Below are 18560 nucleotides of genomic sequence, written 5' to 3'. Positions count from 1 at the left end.
ACAAAAAAACCAGGTTCAAGAAGAGACAGAAAGAAAAGCAGTAGGATCATTCGGACGCCCGGCGGAGCATCGATGCACGCGCGGGATGCCGTCCTCAGTGACCTCCACCCTCAAATTTTTTTCCGTAGAAGTCGACGATGGCGTCTGAGAAGGGGGGACACGCAGCAAGAGGCACCAGCAGAAACTCTCAATTTCCATATGCCAATTTTGCCGAGGCCCACCTAGAATGCCTTCGCTGTCTCCACTTCCCATTGCTGCCGTTGGCAGAACATTAGGTTTTAGAGAGCGCACATTGGGTGGCGGAACAGCGCTGCGCAGTGGTACGTTTCCGCGCACTGTATTTGAAGGTTTCAGCGTCTTCTTCAGTTGCCGCCAGAAGCAGGGTCAGGTGTATGTACAACCTGTGTGCCCAGCAGGCAGGCAACGCACGGCTAGTATCGTCACGAATCGCGAACCGGCCGCACGGGCGAGACGGTGCGTGCACGCTGCTGTTCTACATGGACGTCTACAGATATACACGGCGGCAGGACGAGTGAAATGTCCACCTGAAGGGGCAAATACAGATCCAAGTAAACACTGACGAGCAGCTCTACCGATCAGCCACTTAGCTGATGCGCAAAGGGCACAGCGGCCCCTACATCGGTTCCCACATGCCGGTTGACGTGCGGGAACCTACAAGTAAATCGGCGAATACAGATGTTTGCGCGTAAACACAGCGACAGGAAGCGCAGACGATCTGTGCAGTGCAATCTCCGATGAAACGAGCTTTCTTACCGAGTTCACTCAAAAACTTTGGTGTCTCGATGGTATCGAGGAGAAAAGGATTGCAGATGGTGTCTGCATACAGGCGATGAAGCCTTCGAAAGAGCTGAGCGCACGCAGCCACCAGCGACAAAGACAGTAGAGGAGAGCAGTCCACAGTGGCCACGACGAAAACGGCGGAGAAAAGGGAAGCTGCTCACGGCTTTTTTGTATCACTGGTTTCCACGGTGTTTGTAGACAACTCTCGCCGTCACACCAGGGACATTCGAGTCGCTTCCGAAACTCGGATGCAACCAAAAAGGGGCAGCGGAACCATCTGCAGCGCTTCCCCATACGTGTGAATCCTCCGTCTGGTTCGGGCCTCCCCGCCGGTCTACCGTTTCGGAAAACGCTTGCCAGTACATTGACGGAGAGCTGTTGTGGCGTATGTATGAATGCTCGATACGCTCATCGTTCTCAACCGGAACTCTTCGACTCAAAATGCATGCACACATCTTCCTATCTGCCTCGACAGAGAAGGGCATAAATCTATACACAGACAAGTCACTAAATGTTCGTCTGCACAGAGTAATTCGCGTCGGGACTCGCTGCGGGGCGAGGCTGGTGACTCTCGAGCCGAATGAAAAACGGGGCAGACTAGGAGTGTGAGGGTGTATGTCGATACGGCGGCGTAACTTGAGGCACACTGAAGAAGAGAAAACTCTTACATTCCGTACGTCGTGTTGAAGATAATGGTTTCGCTGTTCGATGGCAACAAGAATTTTCACTCCTGTAGTGCAGACGTATGCGTAGAAAAGGTAGTCTCGGCTGAGGCAGAGAGCGGGGCAGATCACGCCGAGGTAGCAGTCTCCCGATGGCGGGGGCAAGGACGCTGCAGCTCCCCCCGTTTGTCCGTAAGGCGGCGACGACGACTCTTGAGCTTGGACTTGGAACATCCAGAGAGGCGGTGAGAGAAAAGCAGGCAGAAAAGAGAAACAAAGACGCAGAATAGGAATCAATTTCAGTCGAGGAAGCTGCGCCATCCGACGGATTCGATTACATATAAAATATACGTCCAATGCGAAACATACGGCGCTAAAGTCGGTGCTTCTCCACTGCATAGTCTACCGGATGATACAGTTCGGTGTTTTCTGTGCATCCCCTGTCGCGAATGTGTCCTGTCGCTGAACGAAGTGAAGAATCCTCTCACGAAGATTAACACGGTGCACCGTTGGCGGTACAGACAGCGAGCCCACCGGGCTTCCTGGTTTTCGAAGCGAATGAACAGAAGGCGATAATCAAACCCTGGACCGGATGCTGTGGCAGAGTCTGCTTACGGACAGCTACACGGCGAGGTCACGTGCTTCGTAAGATCCTTACCCTTCTCTTCCACAATGTCAAGAGCTGCGTAAGCGGCAAACTGCATCGAGAGTTCATCGTCAGAATTGAAGACCTGAAGCGAGAGGGGTTCATTCTGTGGGCACACAAGTCGTAGGACAATGAGCCAAATGAAACCCTCTACACACGATGATTTACGCGAATGGTAACAATGAGCCAAATGAAACCCTCTACACACGATGATTTACGCGAATGGTAACAATGAGCCAAATGAAACCCTCTACACACGATGATTTACGCGAATGGTAATCCTTCAAGGATGGTGCGTGGCGTCCACGGGCTCCTACAGCGAGTCGAAGTATATATCGACATACTGAATGGAACTTACCACCAGTCCCTAATCAACAGTCAAAGCCTGCGTTGCTTCAACAGTCACCTATTTGCTGTCTTGTGGCCACTACCAAACGTGCGAGGCATCCGGGCACAGCTAACACACTCCCATTCAGATCCAGCAGTGCATACCCGATTTCTCCCTCTAACTTCCTCACTTGTTTGCCAACGAAGCAGACGCAAGCGACCGCCATCCTGACGTCTTTCTGTTGCAAAAAGAAGCACCCGGAAGGGCTTCAATCTCGGTGAGGTTCTGACGGAATATGCGTTGCCGCTGCCTCGAGGGCTTTGTTGCCGATTCGATCTACCCCATTCAGCAAATGCTTGAAACCGTTTGCCACCATTCGGACGAAAAAAGCCAGCGGATGACAGAGTCTCTTTTTGAGAGCAATGGCCCAAGCCAGCTTCGCTGCGACTCTCTAGAGCAGGTCTCCCGCTCGAGATGGTGTGTCAGAATACTCGTCGAGTGCGCTGTATGAAATGCACGTCTAACAGGGAAGCAAGAACAAAGCCCTGGATGCTAGTCGGCGTCCAGGGAGACCATGGGCTTGCACACAAAAAAGAACAAGCAACAAGCGAAGAATTGGGTAACACACAGCAGAGAGTGTGTATTGCAGTGCCGGAACCAGAGAGCCACAAGGCTGCCCCGTTTCGCTGCATGCGCAGCATCCTTACGGGCATGCACCGATGAGGAAGGGAGTGAGAGCCGGCAACTTTTTCTGCCTGCTTTCTGTGGCTCCTGTCTCGACCGATCGATGTTCAATCCAGCAGTGCGGACACTATTTTCAGTGTCCACTCTCTGTGGCATAAAAAAAAGATCTTTTGCACTTCAGCCGAACCAGAGGCATGCTCTATCGGAAACGAAGGTCACTCGCTCCGTATAATACGAGACGGCGAAACGAAAGAGCAGTTGTTACCGCGGTGACCCGCGAACGCATGCCGAGTCCACAATGGACAGAAAATTGAACAGAATCATACAAGGTCGGCAGGTGCTGCAGTCACATTTGTCTCTGACCCTTCTGAAATAAGGAGCGGTGCTGTCGCCAAAATCACCAGGGCCGACGCACGTCTTCATTCCTCTTCCGAATAGCGTGTAAGCATCGCATCCGTGGCATTCAGTCTTCGTCTCCTGTACGGCATCCCCTTTCCACGGGGCCGGAAAACTCGCCAACGCACCTGCACTACATGAATATTAAAAAACCACTCCCTTGCATGGAGACCAGAGACACGTAAAATGTAAATTGCGTCACAGCTGTAACTTAGGTTGGTTTTTAATTGGCACAGCGCCATTTATTTTCCCGACAGATGGGGACACGTATTCGATAACGTCCGCGTAGCGCTCCTCATCACTTCATACGGACGGCTCCACACCTCCTGCAACTCTGCTGATAAAAATGTTGGGCTGGTGTGTCGACACAATCCACCGCCACCGATAAAATCGTTAATCCTGTCATCTTCTGGTAGACGGACGCGTTCTATTTCTTGATCGTTCAGCACCCTTGCACCTTCTGCCCGCTACGGCGCATTCGAGAAGCAAAAATGCTACGGAGGCGGTAGACTGATCTCAAGAGCAAGCTACCGTGAAACGACAAATCATCGAGAGACCGCCTAGCAAACTGTTAAGGGGCGCTCGTCACTGTTAGGCAACACCTGAACCACAGGCAGAGGGAATGGCATTTTTGGATGCTTTCACACAATATCCCTCCACGTGGTGCCAAGGAGACCGTTTCACAGAAGCACATTGGATACGACAACGAAGAAGCGACTCCTTCTACTGCTTCTATCTGTCTTAGGCGAAAGGAACGTAAAGATCGTGATGCTCATGACCTGTGCCAGCGTAAGTAAGAACGTCGCACACAAATATTGACCGAACAATCCCTGTGCCTGACTTAGCACCAAAACCATCACGGAAAAAACCGGAAGTAAGTAACAAAGCGCAACAGCGCTGGGTTACATATCTATATCAGCAACCATCGTAGGGACAGGCATTTGAGAACTTGGCGAATTGCAGTCTTTTTGCGAGTTTTGTTCGCAGAATACCCATATCTATTTATTCAAATGTGGATAGCGACGTTCGTTGCTTATGTCTCAAGGACCCCTTTGTAATTGTCAAACTTCCTCGAATGAAGCGTCTGGAATCGAAATCGCTGAAAAACGCATCGGGTGAAAACACTCCACGTATCATGAGCCTCGCGTGGCATACTTGCAATAGTTTCGTCGTTTCCTCGACATCTTCCTGCGAAATCTCATCCGTCAGCAAAGACCCTCCAAGTATCGCAGCTGGCTAAACGTCTCAAGGAGGCGACAAATCACTGAGAGTCAAGGACAACGAGATGAGCTACTAACCTGCTGTTCATCTGCTTGAATACTGGCGAGCCGCTTGTTCTTGTAGGCAGCTTGTTGCTTCCGGGCCTGTTCATGCCTAACAGCATTTCGGTGCTGCTAGGAAATGGCAGACGTTTCTCACTCGGATTCGACACTTCGATACACCTCACTTCGTCAGGCACAGCGGCATGAAGGTCCTCAGCACGGGCTTCCTGAGATTCATCTGGTGAATTGTGTTAAATAACCCGTGTTAGCTAGTATGCCGTTACCGCTTCCACTGATTTCCTTTGGGATTCCTATGGTGTAAGCGCGGTGTTACAGGCTTTAACAGCGTCGGGCGGCCAGCTTCTTACCAATGCGGTCCATACTCTCTGGAGACTGATCGCCGCGTTCAGTCGCAGCCGCTGATACTTATCGTCTTGTGGGAGGCTACTGAAGGATGCTTGTAAGAAATGACCAACCGATATCTGCAGCTATCTGTTTGTTCTTTGCCTGGATGTTCTCGACATGAGCCTGCTTGATTGAAGACACGAGATGCTGCATAGCATCGCTGGAACACATATTTCAGCTAGTTCCTTCGCCTGGCGTGCTGGCTCTCTAATGTATCTACGCATGTTCGCTTTGTATTTGGGTGCTTGTTACGACTGAGGGTTCTTCAGAATCCCCTCGTGGGACGTACAGGTCTTCTGAAACCGGTTTGGCCCAAACGGTGAAAGTCGCGCGGTGCGCGCCTACTAGCGCGAAGGTAAGAAAGACCTGCCCTTCTTTATTGCGGCGGTAGAGAAACTCTGTGTACTTCCACTCTCAAACGCAATCCACTTTATCGTGAACCTGCTGTGTATCCTATTCGCAGATCGGGGACAATGGGATGTTGCTTGCCCGTGTACATACACCGCTAGTTGATCAGCGCGATAATGCGTCAGTCCCCCCTATCCTCCAGCGCGCACACTGCATGTTCCTTGCAGTCCTTCTCCGTCCATAGGAATCACCCTGGCTCTCACGGTCGAACAAAAACGAACCTGCAAGGAGACTGTTGACTCAGTGGTTCATCTGTGGAACAACTACAAGCATACTGCAACACGAGAGTTAGGTGACGTAACGTTCGTGAAGGGGGGTCGCAGTTTTCTCAGACTTCTGGCCACCGTAGCATGCACCGTGATACTGCCGAGCATGCAACGGCCAAGCCGCCAGCGACGAAAATTTCTTCAGGGTTATATGCTGTCCGTTTCCAGATATCCATCGCTACCCAAAAGCCTGTTCGTTTTCTGCCTTCTATCTTTTGAATTCATGTAGCTTCTCAACACCAGTCGAATCGAGCTCGACAGTTCTGCACCGGTCGCGCTTTCCAGGGTCGTTGCGATTTGGGCGTTGCCTGGCGCCTAACGGGTGTGCCACGGTTCCTGCATATAGTCGAGGCTTGACTCTGGCGAAGTGGTATGCATGATTTTAGTCGTTTATCTTCGAGTAGGGACCGTTGTCGGCATTTCTGCGGGGTGACATAGTCTGTACTGGCGCCGTATTCTACTCCCGCATCAAATGGCGCCATCCGCCGGTGACACCGCAGGCAGCCCGTCCGGAGCGGCTTCGTCGAAGAGCGATTCAGCTGAACACAACCGGCGCCGAGAGACATATGGCCTTGCTATTGACTGGCGAGAGATGAGAGCTTTGATGTTTGCATCCGCGTGCAGTGGCTTCGTCGGTCGATGTCTTCTTCATCCGATTGACACAGCGAAGGCGATGATCCAAGCGCAAGTGACCTCAAGGCAATGTCGAGTTTCATCATCGTCAGTTTCTCCTATTCAAAACGGTTCCGCAGTTAAGTCTTCGGGCATGGTGCAGTCGAAGCAGGAACTGAGCGGCGAGGGCAGGAGAGCAACTATAGGGGCAGTTTTGGGCCGCGCTGCTGACCGTACGCCTGCTGGCGAGTACCGTTCCCTTCTAACCTCCACGGGACACACGCTGAGAATGGTGTGGAGACGGGAGGGGCTCCCTGGCTTATATAGGGGCTTCGTGTAAGCTGTGACGTCTATAATAGCGCAGCAGAGCAGCACGAGACTCAAAATAGAGATATCCTCGCGGGTGCCTGCAATGAGAAACACTTTGTCACACGCGGTTTAAGAGCTTGGTGGCCATCAGTTTCCGTATGCATAGAAAATCGTTTGAACGCAGGAGCAAATAAGAAACATTCAGTGTCACCAAGTTCTACTTTGTCGCGGGTAGTAGGTGATTCGGTGCGCGCCTGTTTTTGGCGATGGCTGTGTAGCCTGTTATTGTTAGGTCATCGGTGCAGTTACCGTGGAGTTGAGGTCAACCACAAGGAGAATGTTGCGTAAGCGACAACTCAGTAACAAAGTATCCAGTCCTGTTACGTGAACGTATGCCGACACCCCTTTCTCTATCTGGGGGCAAAAGATGAAGTTGCTCCCATTTATATCGACGCCTCGACACTAAAGAATGCCACTGACGGACGATCGGATACCCAACGTTTACTTCGTCAGCTCCGCGCAAGGCTCATGCCACATCAGCGTACGTCTCCACCCGTCCCTGCGTTTTTGTGCTCCAGCATCTGCGGGTGTGGTTCCTTACCGGCAACATGCTTGTTCTTCACTTCCTTCGAGATCATACGGGCGTCCCTGGTTCGTGTGTTCTCGTCGTGGCCGAATATTGAGAGCGTGGATTCCAAAGCGAGAGAAGGATATGCAGGTGATGCAGCAGAGATGAGGCCTCCGACAGCAATATCACCTTTCATCGACCTCGTCTCGGGATTCGGCGCCGAGGCGGTATCATGTGTCTTTTGGGTGCCCATAGATGTCTGCAAAGAACGCCTTCAGGTAAAATTTATCGCGTCGCAGTGACCGGCAAACGCGAAGTCCACCAGACGTTACACGGCATTTACATATCACGTCTGGACTAGCGAAATGCTTCTTCCCTTTCTTCTTCATCGAGCTGTTCTCTCGCTAAGCACAACGTTCAGAAGCGGTGCCGCGCGCACCAGAACCTTTGGCAGTTGAAATTGTGACATGCAGGGCGCTGAAAGGCCCTCAATAAAAACTTCTCAAGCCACTGAGGGTCCCGACCAATGGGCACGGGCCCGTAATGCAATTCCTTTTGGTGTTGCCACCGCCGTCTAGTCTCACTTATTTTCAATTCGCTCGAAATTACCAGTTGTTTCTGTCTCTTCCGGGGTCGATTTCAGACGCAGCGCGTGCTTGGAACGGGCGCCTATCGAGGAAGCTGGGACTGTATGAGCCAGATATTCAAGCAAGAAGGTCTTGGACAGCTGTACAAGGGATATGGAGCAACACTCGTGTCTTTCGGCCCCTTAAGCGCTCTCTTCTTTATGTTTGATAGCGTAAGATTGGCGGGGGACGATGTGCAGCAATGCAAAACGCCCGCTGGAACACCCTTTCGCCCTGAGGGAGAACCATGGCGACCGATGGTTTACCTCAAACGTGGCGAGGAAAATATGGGGGCGAGACAGTAGTAGCTTCTCCTGTACTGTGCACTGCTGTAGCGATCCACGCGGAATTGTAACGGGCTCAAGCGTTCATCTCTCTATTGCTGTTCTTGGGCAACATGATCCTAGCTGACGACGTGAGTGGTGGGCTTGTTCAGCATGCACGAATGTTGGCGGCCACTCCGGAACCAGGACAGCACTCATTAGCGAACACGAGGAGGGGGACATGTGGGAGAATAGAAACGGGAAGAGGGGAGGGGGGGGATAGAACAAGTTAGTAAATGCCAAGGCGGCTGACACACGAGGCCCGTCGGTCTGTATCGCAAAGATGGCAAAGGATGGCTTTGAGTGAATAAGGCTATTGCCGCACGTCAATCCAATCCAGGCGAGCCCAAGTTTGAAGAGCCTCTTCGGCAAAATTGGGTGTGTGTTCCATGTGTTTTTGCGCGCCCTTCTGGTGTACAGCAATTAAAAAATCTAGTCTTGCATATGCTAAATCGGCGACAGGAAATCGGTGGACCGGACGTCTTGGTCGAGAACCGGCACTCTTCATCTCGTGGCACTGCTTCCTTGACGCCGTTGGCTACGGGGGGCTGTGCCTTGGTTGCGGCGGCGTCAGCGGCTTGGTTGACCGTTCCTTTGGATAAAGTAAAGCTCAGGTACGAGTAGAGCATTGAACCCGAACCACCAGGCGCTTCTAGACACCGCCACTAGATGAGCTGGCCTCCTGAAAGCATGTGTAGAAAATTGTCAGCTTGAGTGCGACGGCTGGCTCCAGACCGTTTGTGGCAGGAAGCGCGTTTGGCCTCACGTGCAAGGCAAGCCAGAGCGTTATACAGGTTAGGGATGAGACGGACGTAATTTTCGATGAATGATTATACTCGGCGAGCACCCCGGCGGTCCGACGCAACGATTCAGTGCTCGTTTTGCCCTTTTCAGGCTTCAGGTACAGCGTGCACGAACGGGAAACACGGCTCGAGCGACGCCTTTCCTCTATCGCAATATGCTTCATGTAAGTGTGTCGCTCGCATCTGTTGGCTCTTTTCACTGAACCGTCTGTGCTTAAGCGGGATGCAGCTACTCCAGATAACGACCCGAGACGCCTACGCGAAAAAACTCAATGTTTGGGTGCGTGTAACTAACTCCCAATGCACCAGCCGAAATGCTGGCGTTCTCCTTTACGAGATTTTAACGAACAGCCGTGGCAGCACAGAAGAATCTTTCACATCATGTTTGCACGAGGCGAGACGCGGTGCATCAACAGTATTTCCTGATTAGGCGCTATGGCGTGAAATCTGGGCCGGAGCTGAGGCCCACTATCTGCTCCTCGGCAGATTTCCGTTTGCTGGCTGCGTTGGGGAGTTAATTGGAAGGTGACGCCAGTGCTTGACCGTTACGGTTTGTGTCCTGACTAGGCTTCCTTGGTTCCTTACTCTCACAAGCTGATGAAGACCGTTGTGTTCTGCTTTTTCCTGTGCGTATGCATGCAGGGGTTGGCAACAGTTTACAGGGAAGAGGGCACCAGAGGTCTATTCAGGGGAAGCGGAGCTCGTGTCTTGTTTCACAGTGCTAACTTCGCAGTGCTGAAGGTTTTGATTGAACACTTCAAGTCCGCTTACCTGACATATGCTGAACCGGCCCTCAATAAATGAATCGGTTACATCTATCCATGGCAAGGAAAAATATTACGGGGAAATTGTAAAGGGGCATTGCTGCCAGTTACGGCCGCAGCGCCTTCAACGTTTCCAAAGAGGCTAATAAACGAGGTAGCCGCTGTCACTCTGATTGCGTCTACATGATTTGCGGTATAAGCATTTGAGCCGTGTTGCGCTGGGGACGCAGAGGCAACCGCGAGTTTCTCGAGTGAACGCTGTCGCTCCTGCCGGCGAAGGGAATGCTGGGGTATCGATCTACCACAGCTTTATATTCTGTTATTGGAAGCTCCTCCTTACGATACTGTCTCTTTCACACTGCGACGGAGGATATCCTGTGGCAGGGTGAGCCCGTGCGCGGCCACTGGGCCGCGGTGGTTACCCGATGACAAAGGACTACCCTACTCGTATGCCCACAATTTTGAGGTTCCCATACAAAAATTAAGGTGTCCCTCTTGATAACAACGAGTCAGAATCATGTGTGGGATCGTGCGAGCTTTCAGAGTTTTCATTTATGCCTCAGGTCATCGCTCATCCAGTAGATTTCCAGTTTCTTTTCCTTAAACTGAGTGTCGACGGGCTCCGTTTCGGGAGGAACGCGAGTGGACGATCAGGTCAGGAAGAAAAGAGCGCCGGTATGCGACGCCGGACGTTGGTAAGCTTTTCGAGGTCGCAAGGCGGCAGAGGACGGCAAGGAGAAAAAATTTCGTTTGGAACGCGTCGATAGGTTTTTTCTCCGAAGAAGGGGCAACACCCGTGAACAAGGCTGTTGTCTGACAGAGTTCCTGCCCTGGTGGTGCACCGCCTATGATTCAGGAGGCACTTCGCTTTATGGACCTTTCCTTGCAAGACTAAATGTTAAATGTGGGGCAGAAATACCGCTGATGTAGTTACCCTGTCGGCCACCAAGCCAAAGGTGACCAGCCGCACCAGCGTACAGTGTGTTGACCTCAAACTGAGTTCAAAATAGTGATAATCCTCCTCAACCGGCTCAACGACTGATGATCTAGTCTTGACGTTGATCATTCAACATCCCGGAGCTTCATCAGCTTCCACGGGTTCGACTGCGATGTGCCATTCCCAACTTGAAGGCATTCAAAAGCCGGAAGCCGGCGCCTTCGTTTCCTCCCTCTTAGGTATGTACTCCCCTGTGTCTGTTTGACTCGTCGCCATTGTCCGGAAAGAGTGCTAAGGTCACTTTCTTTTCAGAGCTACTTGTGATAAGAATCCATAAGAATCCGTGACACCTCTGGAAAGGTGCGTAGAGGGGTACAGTCATGCGCAACACGGGGGAAGATCATAAAAACGAGCACCGCACAAGTTGACGATGTCTACCGTCGGGGCCGTGGGGATGTGAACACTTGTGGAAACAGGGTCAACAAAGACCGGCCCCAAGTCAGACTAAAGCTCTTTTAAATGTTGAATTACTACAGGAGTAATGAGTGAAGCGCATTCTCGGAACACGTGCTCCAACGGAACAGAGATAGGCAAAGGAAGCAGTACCTGTGGTGGCAACCTACGGGCCGGATGAGAGACGGATGATTTCTTTAGTCACCACGGTCAGCCCACATGTTCCACTGCGGAAGTGCACGATCTGTAGAAAAGCTACCCCCGCCTGCTGCGTACTGAACAGTAACTATAAAGCTTCAATCGCCTTCCACTCTCATAGGCAGAGACTCGAAAACGAAAGTTCAATCGCGGTCAGTCTGAAACCTTGAATGGGGCCATTCTTGTTGACAAGAAACCGAATACATCTCCTGCATGCTGGCTAGTTCACTCCAGTTGTTCAACACCCCGATAATTCACCGTTGGTGCACCGGTAGTCAACCGTGATTCGTACAGTTGCGACTGGCCGCATAATGCATATATCGTCATGAGTTTCCTACATTCCGTTGCATGCCGCTCAGGAGGCGCATCCTTGTGCTGCTTCTCCTAAGCTCTTCCTGTTTTCTGCTTGCTGATTTATGAGTAGATGTCCTGACGCTGTGGCTTACTCGCCATGCTTTTCATTGCTTACCGGTTCAGGCGACAGGCCTGGTGCGCGGCAGTTGGGACGCGTACGACCAAGCAGCTATCATGTTAACTCCACCAGAGCAATTGTTATATCCATGCAGCAGCCGTTCTCGCTTAGGACCAGTTCAGAGCAGTGCGGTGTAGATAAGCTAAATTTGCCCATTCAGTCGCTCTCGGCCGAGGTAGCTGCATGCGAGTCCGACACTTGTGTGCCACAGAGACGCTCCAGACGTACAAAGGCAGGGGAGAATGGAACGAGCGCTGAAGCGTGCACGAAAGTCTTTCCTTTTTTCTGTTTCCTGGTGCCACGAGACACGGTACCCCACGTACGCCGAATCCGTAATGAGGAGCAAAACAACCGCAGGCAGTAATACTACCAATGACAGTGGCTCTGGGGGCGCTCTGTCGTAACCGCCTCAACCGCGGTGAAAAACGCGAGCTCCCACTACGTCCCTCACAGCTTGCGGAGACTGCCCCCCGCCACCCCCGCCCATACCAGTTGACGCACACCAGACATCCCTTGCGGCACGCTGACCGGCAATTCGGTGACAAGCAAAAGATCTGTGAGCAAAAAAACGTCATCGACAGTTGTGTCAGCTATTCTTTTCTTTCTCTTTTCGTGATCGAAGTACACAGGGACTGATCAACAGCGATGTTAGAAGTTGCACTGCAATGTCTCGCCAGCACACTACTAAGCAGTAGCGAAGACTCTTGAGATTGTCGATTGGTGGCTGTCGATGGCAGGATGGAAATTCTCAAGCAATAAAGGCGTGTCGTGCAACATCAGTGCCATCACCGTTATCTTGCAGTACTTTTCGTTTTTTTGTGTCTTTCCTGCTCATGGGATGTCAAGACGAAAGGGGCAGTCACTTCTTTGCTCGGTTCGTTCCTCAAGGCTGGCCACGCGTCTCTTCTGCAGTCACTCTTACTCAGAGCGTGTGTCGACAGCTTCCCCGACTGAAAGCCAAGAGTGCAGCTGGGGTCAAACGGCCGCTTTGTTTCGTCCGGCAGTTTTGTATAAATACTGGAAATCTGTTGGCTTTCGTATGCGAATGATGGCAGATTGTTTTTTGCGATTTGGGTTAGTGACTGTTGCAGTGCGACAACTATCCTGCATTTGGACGCAGGGATGATACGAGAGGTCTGCGACGCGGTCACCAGTGTTCGCCCGCCCCTCATTCCTAGGCGGTGGCCGTCTCTTTCGTACCATCGATGTCCTAGTTGTCGACGTATGGTCCTGTTCTGTCACCTGGATGGTTTACCTCTGGCATGTGGAGGACCAAATTTTTTTCATCCCTTTTTGTCCTTCCAAATTACCGAAGATCCAACTGACGCAGCCCACCTGGCTCGCTCGCTCGCGGGCGCTCGTCGCCCGTCGTCATGCCAGGTCGATTGAGCGGTGTTGCCCACGGGTACTCATTCATGATTGACATGCTTGTGAATGCTGCGAAACAGGAGAGCTATAGCGCATTGGGGATACTAGTGACGTCAGAGGTTCCATCATTTGGGAAGGAGCTTCAGAAAATGTCTGTTGGCCTCGAACACGTCCGGCCCGGTGAGCACGCGGTGCCTGCCGAAGGCTTACATACAGACCATATTCGTTCCATCGGAGACGAAATCAGAGGCAAGTTTCGGGGGATATGTACGGAGGAGCTCTCTGGTTCGCCTTCTAGTGGCAGGAACACCAGGTCCTCCAGTCAGGAAGTGTCTGAGGGCCTTGTTCCACATGTCTACTGCGAAGATGGAAGCCAACCGGCAGATGCCAGAGAGACAGAGACGCCGGGCACGCGTTACTTTAAGTCTCAGTCACCAATCGTCAACAAGTCATTGCTGGGAGCCTCGGGGAAAATTCCCGGCATGTGTCAAGCGGATGATGAGAGGAAAGTAGCGCTTGTCTCCGTTGTAGCTGACAGCGTGGACACAAGCTTCCCGGCTTCCGTCGGAAGTGACGCTCGCGGAGACACACCAGAATTGAGGGCAAGCGGATTTTCCATTGAGGAATATCTAAACAATAGAAGAGACGTTAGTATACCTGGTGTAATTGCGACAGAAGCTCCTCGTAGCGTAAACTCGGCGTCCGAGACCGGCAGTCAAACTGGATGGACCGCTAACAAATTCCCAAGCAGGGAACTGTCAGTCAGCGTGAACAGCCGTGATGTTGGCGGGAATGACAGAAGTGATTTTGATCGTGAACGTTCTGCCGAAATATCAGGGGAGTTGGATCTCGCTAGTTCTTATTTAGGTAGCATGGGTGCCAACGAAAGCGACCGCGAACCAATGTGTAGGGAGGCAGTGAAACACTGCGCCAGGATGGTTTCTAATCAAGTGGATAAGGAAAAGGACTGCATTTCAGATATTGGCCAGAATTTGGTCCGCGAGTTGATCGAGGAATTTGGCAAAAGGAGAACTAATTTTTCTGTCTTAGTTCCTAAGGTGCTGAACTTGGTTCGCCTGTTTTTGCATCGGTCAGAGATGGGGTGTTGGGACTCACCTTTTCCAGCGCCTCTGCCAACTTGTGCAGCCTTCAGTGATGGGGATCAGGTGAGTGAAGCGGTGGAGGTGTGTAACTCTTTGCCCCATCCAATAGACGTTTGAGTAATCGTTGGTACGTCTACAGACGTGTGTTCTTGCAGCCTCGGAAGCAAGGTGTTATTTATTCTCCGGGGTATGCTCGTATGGTGTGCAGTGCCGGTGCAGCGAAGGGAGCCCTCCTTGTCCGTCGGATGTGGTAGGGAGCAAGCGTGCTTCAAGCCCGATGCAAACTGTACAGTGTTCCTCTGCGCCGCGTTTTGCGAAGGAAAACGAATGGAGGTCAGTGTCTGCCTTCTTATATCGGCACTGCTTTCAGGCAAAGACCGTGCGTATGCTAGAGGAATTTTACCCACTTTTCAATTCGCAGGGAGGTCTCTTGCTCTGCACGCAAGGTAAGCTCCCGTCAGAAGTTTGAGTGGGACATCTACGGCTCTCTCTAACGACTTCCAGAAAAGTACTATAGCACTGCAGAACAAACATATTCAAGTGACAAGAGGTGATGCAAGAAGACGTTCCTTGTTAGCAGTGCAATACGCCAACTGGGAACCAGACATGTTTCCGGCCGTTCAACACGGACTACTGCGAAGCGACTCTCTTTTCAGCTTCGTTTTTTCGGGACTCTAGTGGGAAGGGAGCATTTTCCCGGTGTCATGGTATCTTTTGTTGACAGAGGCACAGTACTTTTGCTTTTCGTTGTTGTTCGTCTTACAGGCCGTCGTCTAGAATCCGGTGGAGGAGGCAAGTACTACTTCCAGGATAAATGTGGTAGAGTCGTTGGATGCCACAAGCACGATTTGGCCGAGTACACAGCGCAGGGCTGTGTCAGCTCTCCAGTCCTCCTGAAGACGCTACTTTTTTGTCTAGTTTTGAAACCACTCCCGCGGGCGGCACAACGAGGGGCCGCGGTGTCAATCAGTGGAGCTACGGGTGGGATGTCGCTGAAGTCGGACGCATACACACATCCGTGTGATGATGATTTTCCGTCACAGCGAACGACAGTGGGCAACATCGACGGCACAGATCGTGATACGGGCGAAGCGTCCAAGGGCCCCCCAGTTTTTGCGGGTCAGCACTACACGGCATTGGAGGCACTACCTGCCTGCGTGGAGCCAGGTCCCGATTCTTCGAGCCAGGACGATACTATATTTCCGTCGAACGGAAGCTCTTCTGTAGGGATCGAAGAGAGAGAGGCTCAATTATGGAAAGCCGTTTTAGACGTGAAAGAACTTGTGGGCCAGACAGAGAGGCTCATGTCCTGCCTGCACAGTGAGGCCGGACAATCGGCGGCGATGTCCAGCTCACCACTGGAATCGCGAAATCAAACGCCACTCTCAAGTGAAAGGGAGAATCCGTCGCTGGATGCAGAGCGTGACGCCATGGGTTACAAGGACTCCGGAGAGTTCGATAGCTTCCTGTCTTCTTGTAACATCCAGACAATCAGTATCCGCACCAGCAACCCGCAACGGCTTGTGCGAGTGTATCGTTCGCTAGTTCAGGGAGAAAAGACTCACACAGTGGAGCATTTGCTTCGCGTGTGGTCAGTAACGCTTCATATCCATGACAGTGAAGAGTCAACCAGTTGCAACAGTGGTGGAATACAGACAGAGCGGTCGAAGGGTTGCTGGGAGAAGGATGCAGGAGGCGGAGAAGTGTCAGTTGGTGGGTGGTCGGCAGATGCGATGAACTCACAACTCCGGATGAAGAAGGATCATGCGAAAAGATGTCCTTCGATGCAGAATGGACGCAGCAGTCGACACCAGTTCGACAACAGCCGGGTTGGCGAGTGGGGTGAAGACGTTGCAGATACACATTCACACGTGAACGGGTGCAAGGAGCAAGCATCAGTCGAAGTATCGTCGCTGATAAGAAAAAAAGACAGCGTTGTCACTTGGAGACCATGTCTGTCCCTTTTGTGGGTCAAGCCCCTACCTCTTGAGCAGTCGATGATCAAGTGGAGTCGGAGATCTATAATGACAGAGGTGTCGTCGGGTGACTGCTGTGGGAACAGTGAAATGGACTACACGTTTCCAAGTGTTGTCTCAGGTGGCCGTCACTACGATGAAGTACCCAGCACTGTGAAGAAGACAAACGGAAGGGACGAGTTGTTCTCTCACCGTGGCGCCTCATGCGACTCGACTCGCTCGCCGTCTCATCCATCATCCGTCGACTACACACCATCTCTGCTTTCTCCTGTTTCGTGTATTCGAGGAGCATCTCCTGGAAGAGGTGGCAGAGATGATACGTTTCAGCATCCTCTGGACTTGGCTAGTCTAGGAACTTTCAATAATGAAAGACAAATGTCTGCATGGTTGGCGATCAAGGTTGCAACAGCGCGGTTACGAGGTTTGTCAATAGGAGAAGGGGAAGGAATATCACGCGGAAAAGTGCAGTTTAGAAATGTTTGCAAGGACAACAGTTTTCCTGTGAAGGAAGCAATGGTTTCGGGACGGGGTGACGATTGGGAGAGAGGTAGCCGAGGCAGTGCAGGAACAGATGAGCGCGAAGGGAATTTGCATAGTTTGCTAGTTCAAAACTCCAGACGAGCTGGCGGGACGCACCGGTTTGATGGTGGATGCGGTAGTGGGGGAATAATCAGGGGCTGTACCAATGGTCAGAGGCAGCCCGCGCGGGTTTCACATGCAGTTAAACAGCAGGCGTCACCAGAAATAGACGAGGACGTGGACTGGATTGAGCCGAGCCCTCGGCAGCTCAGTGTGGGGGGGCCGTGCTGGATGTCGGAGGCGTACGGGGGTTCACGAGGCGAGCTCGTGGAGCAGCTGGCAAAGCTCCGTGCATGCCAAATGAAGGATGTGAGTGGGCAGTCACCCTCGCTATTATCGCAGGTGCAGGACGTTGGTCTCCTTAACATGATCCGGACACTGGTGGAAACCGCAATGTCTGCGAGCGTGAAGGCGCGAACGCTGGCAGAACCAGGCGCGCCAGCGCACCACTGTTTGGCGGACAATCAGTCAGGTTTGCTCTATCATTTGAAACGAATTGTGTCTGATGGTTCCTCGGGAGAGAGCCTTTCGCATGGTGGCTGGAGGTGTGCATCTTCCGAGCCACCGGTACAAGACGAGAGAGCGCCTTACGGACCAGTAGGGCTTCAGTCGTCCCAACGTTTTTCCAGGGGAACTACGAGGCATGTCTTCGCGAAACAGCAAACTGATCCGTCACAGTTGCTAGGGCAGCGCAAACGGCTCAGTGAAAATATGACTGGAGACGTCACGGAGTGCGACTTGGTCAGCCGAGCCGACGAATCCTGGAAGAGACAGAAGAACGGTGGATCGTAAGGACCTGTGGGTACGGTTGCATTTTCTTTGGACAACGGTAAATGCTTCCCTATTTATAACAATACAGCGGTGGTGGTAGCATCCATGAGTGACGGAGCAGAGCCTGTCCAACGCGTCTGTGTTCGCAAACCCCCACCAGAAGCTCTTGCACTTTACATGATCCAGCACAGACGGCGATATGCACGAATACCGAAGGAGGCGGGACCGCGTAAACCGCTTCACCACTTGCAGATACAGGCATCGTCGATGCATAGATTTGACGGGCCCGCGAACTGGTCGCTTCGTGAATTCGCATCGGTTTTGTCAGTGTTTTAAAGTCGTGCGTAAGACCACCGTTAGGCGGGTTAATGGTCAAGGGCGCGCTCTGCTTATATTGTAAAACGGTGAACAGCCGTCGAATGCTGAGCAGCATGGAGAGGGTGTGGACAGAAGTGTGTTCAAGGATGTCTCGCGTTGGGGAGATCGGCATATCGAGGTACGTAGGCCCCTGTTACACTCGAGCAGTGTTGAACATCCTTTTGCAGGCCTATCAAGGGAATGAATGACGCGGCATATCTGCCGTGGTCTTGTCAAAACGCGTAAGGAGGGATGGGCTCATTATCGTGTTCTATACTCACCGCGGATTGAATCTGGTTCGTTGATCTTCCGAACCAGAATAAGGTGCCGACTTGCTTGGATGCTTGCTCGTCAGGGTTGACTGTGAGCGGTCAGCCAAGGGGACAGTTTTTTGGAGCCTCAAGCCTCCGACAGAACCGTCGCGCGCTTGCGTTGCATTCCTGTCTTTGAAGGCTTCTTATTTACATAACGGCGGACAGAGTG

At 52.1% G+C, this 18560-nt stretch overlaps 3 protein-coding genes across 3 annotated transcripts; 2 read left to right on the top strand and 1 right to left on the bottom strand.

Moving 5' to 3' along the window:
• Positions 1–94: 94 nt before the first annotated feature.
• NCLIV_057620 (conserved hypothetical protein) lies at positions 95–2663 on the bottom strand (the record flags this gene model as incomplete). The annotated part of the gene is made up of 5 exons (XM_003885318.1): positions 95–144; positions 775–868; positions 1470–1687; positions 2122–2215; positions 2628–2663. 5 exons carry the CDS (start codon positions 2661–2663, stop codon positions 95–97), a joined length of 492 nt encoding a protein of 163 aa, XP_003885367.1.
• A 3667-nt stretch (positions 2664–6330) lies between these two features.
• Positions 6331–9903, top strand: NCLIV_057610 (putative mitochondrial carrier domain-containing protein; the record flags this gene model as incomplete). The annotated part of the gene is made up of 5 exons (XM_003885317.1): positions 6331–6806; positions 7358–7625; positions 8717–8916; positions 9191–9263; positions 9742–9903. The coding sequence occupies 5 exons, from the start codon at positions 6331–6333 to the stop codon at positions 9901–9903; spliced, it is 1179 nt and encodes a 392-aa protein (XP_003885366.1).
• Positions 9904–13773: 3870 nt separating this feature from the next.
• Positions 13774–17741, top strand: NCLIV_057600 (conserved hypothetical protein; the record flags this gene model as incomplete). Its single annotated transcript, XM_003885316.1, has 3 exons — positions 13774–14457; positions 14765–14840; positions 15160–17741. 3 exons carry the CDS (start codon positions 13774–13776, stop codon positions 17739–17741), a joined length of 3342 nt encoding a protein of 1113 aa, XP_003885365.1.
• Between the last annotated feature and the right edge of the window lie 819 nt (positions 17742–18560).

Source organism: Neospora caninum, chromosome XI (assembly GCF_000208865.1).
Source record: "Neospora caninum Liverpool complete genome, chromosome XI".
Classification (NCBI taxonomy): domain Eukaryota; phylum Apicomplexa; class Conoidasida; order Eucoccidiorida; family Sarcocystidae; genus Neospora; species Neospora caninum.
The sequence above is the reverse complement of the archived record's forward strand: the minus strand, read 5'-3'. Positions and strand labels throughout refer to the sequence as shown.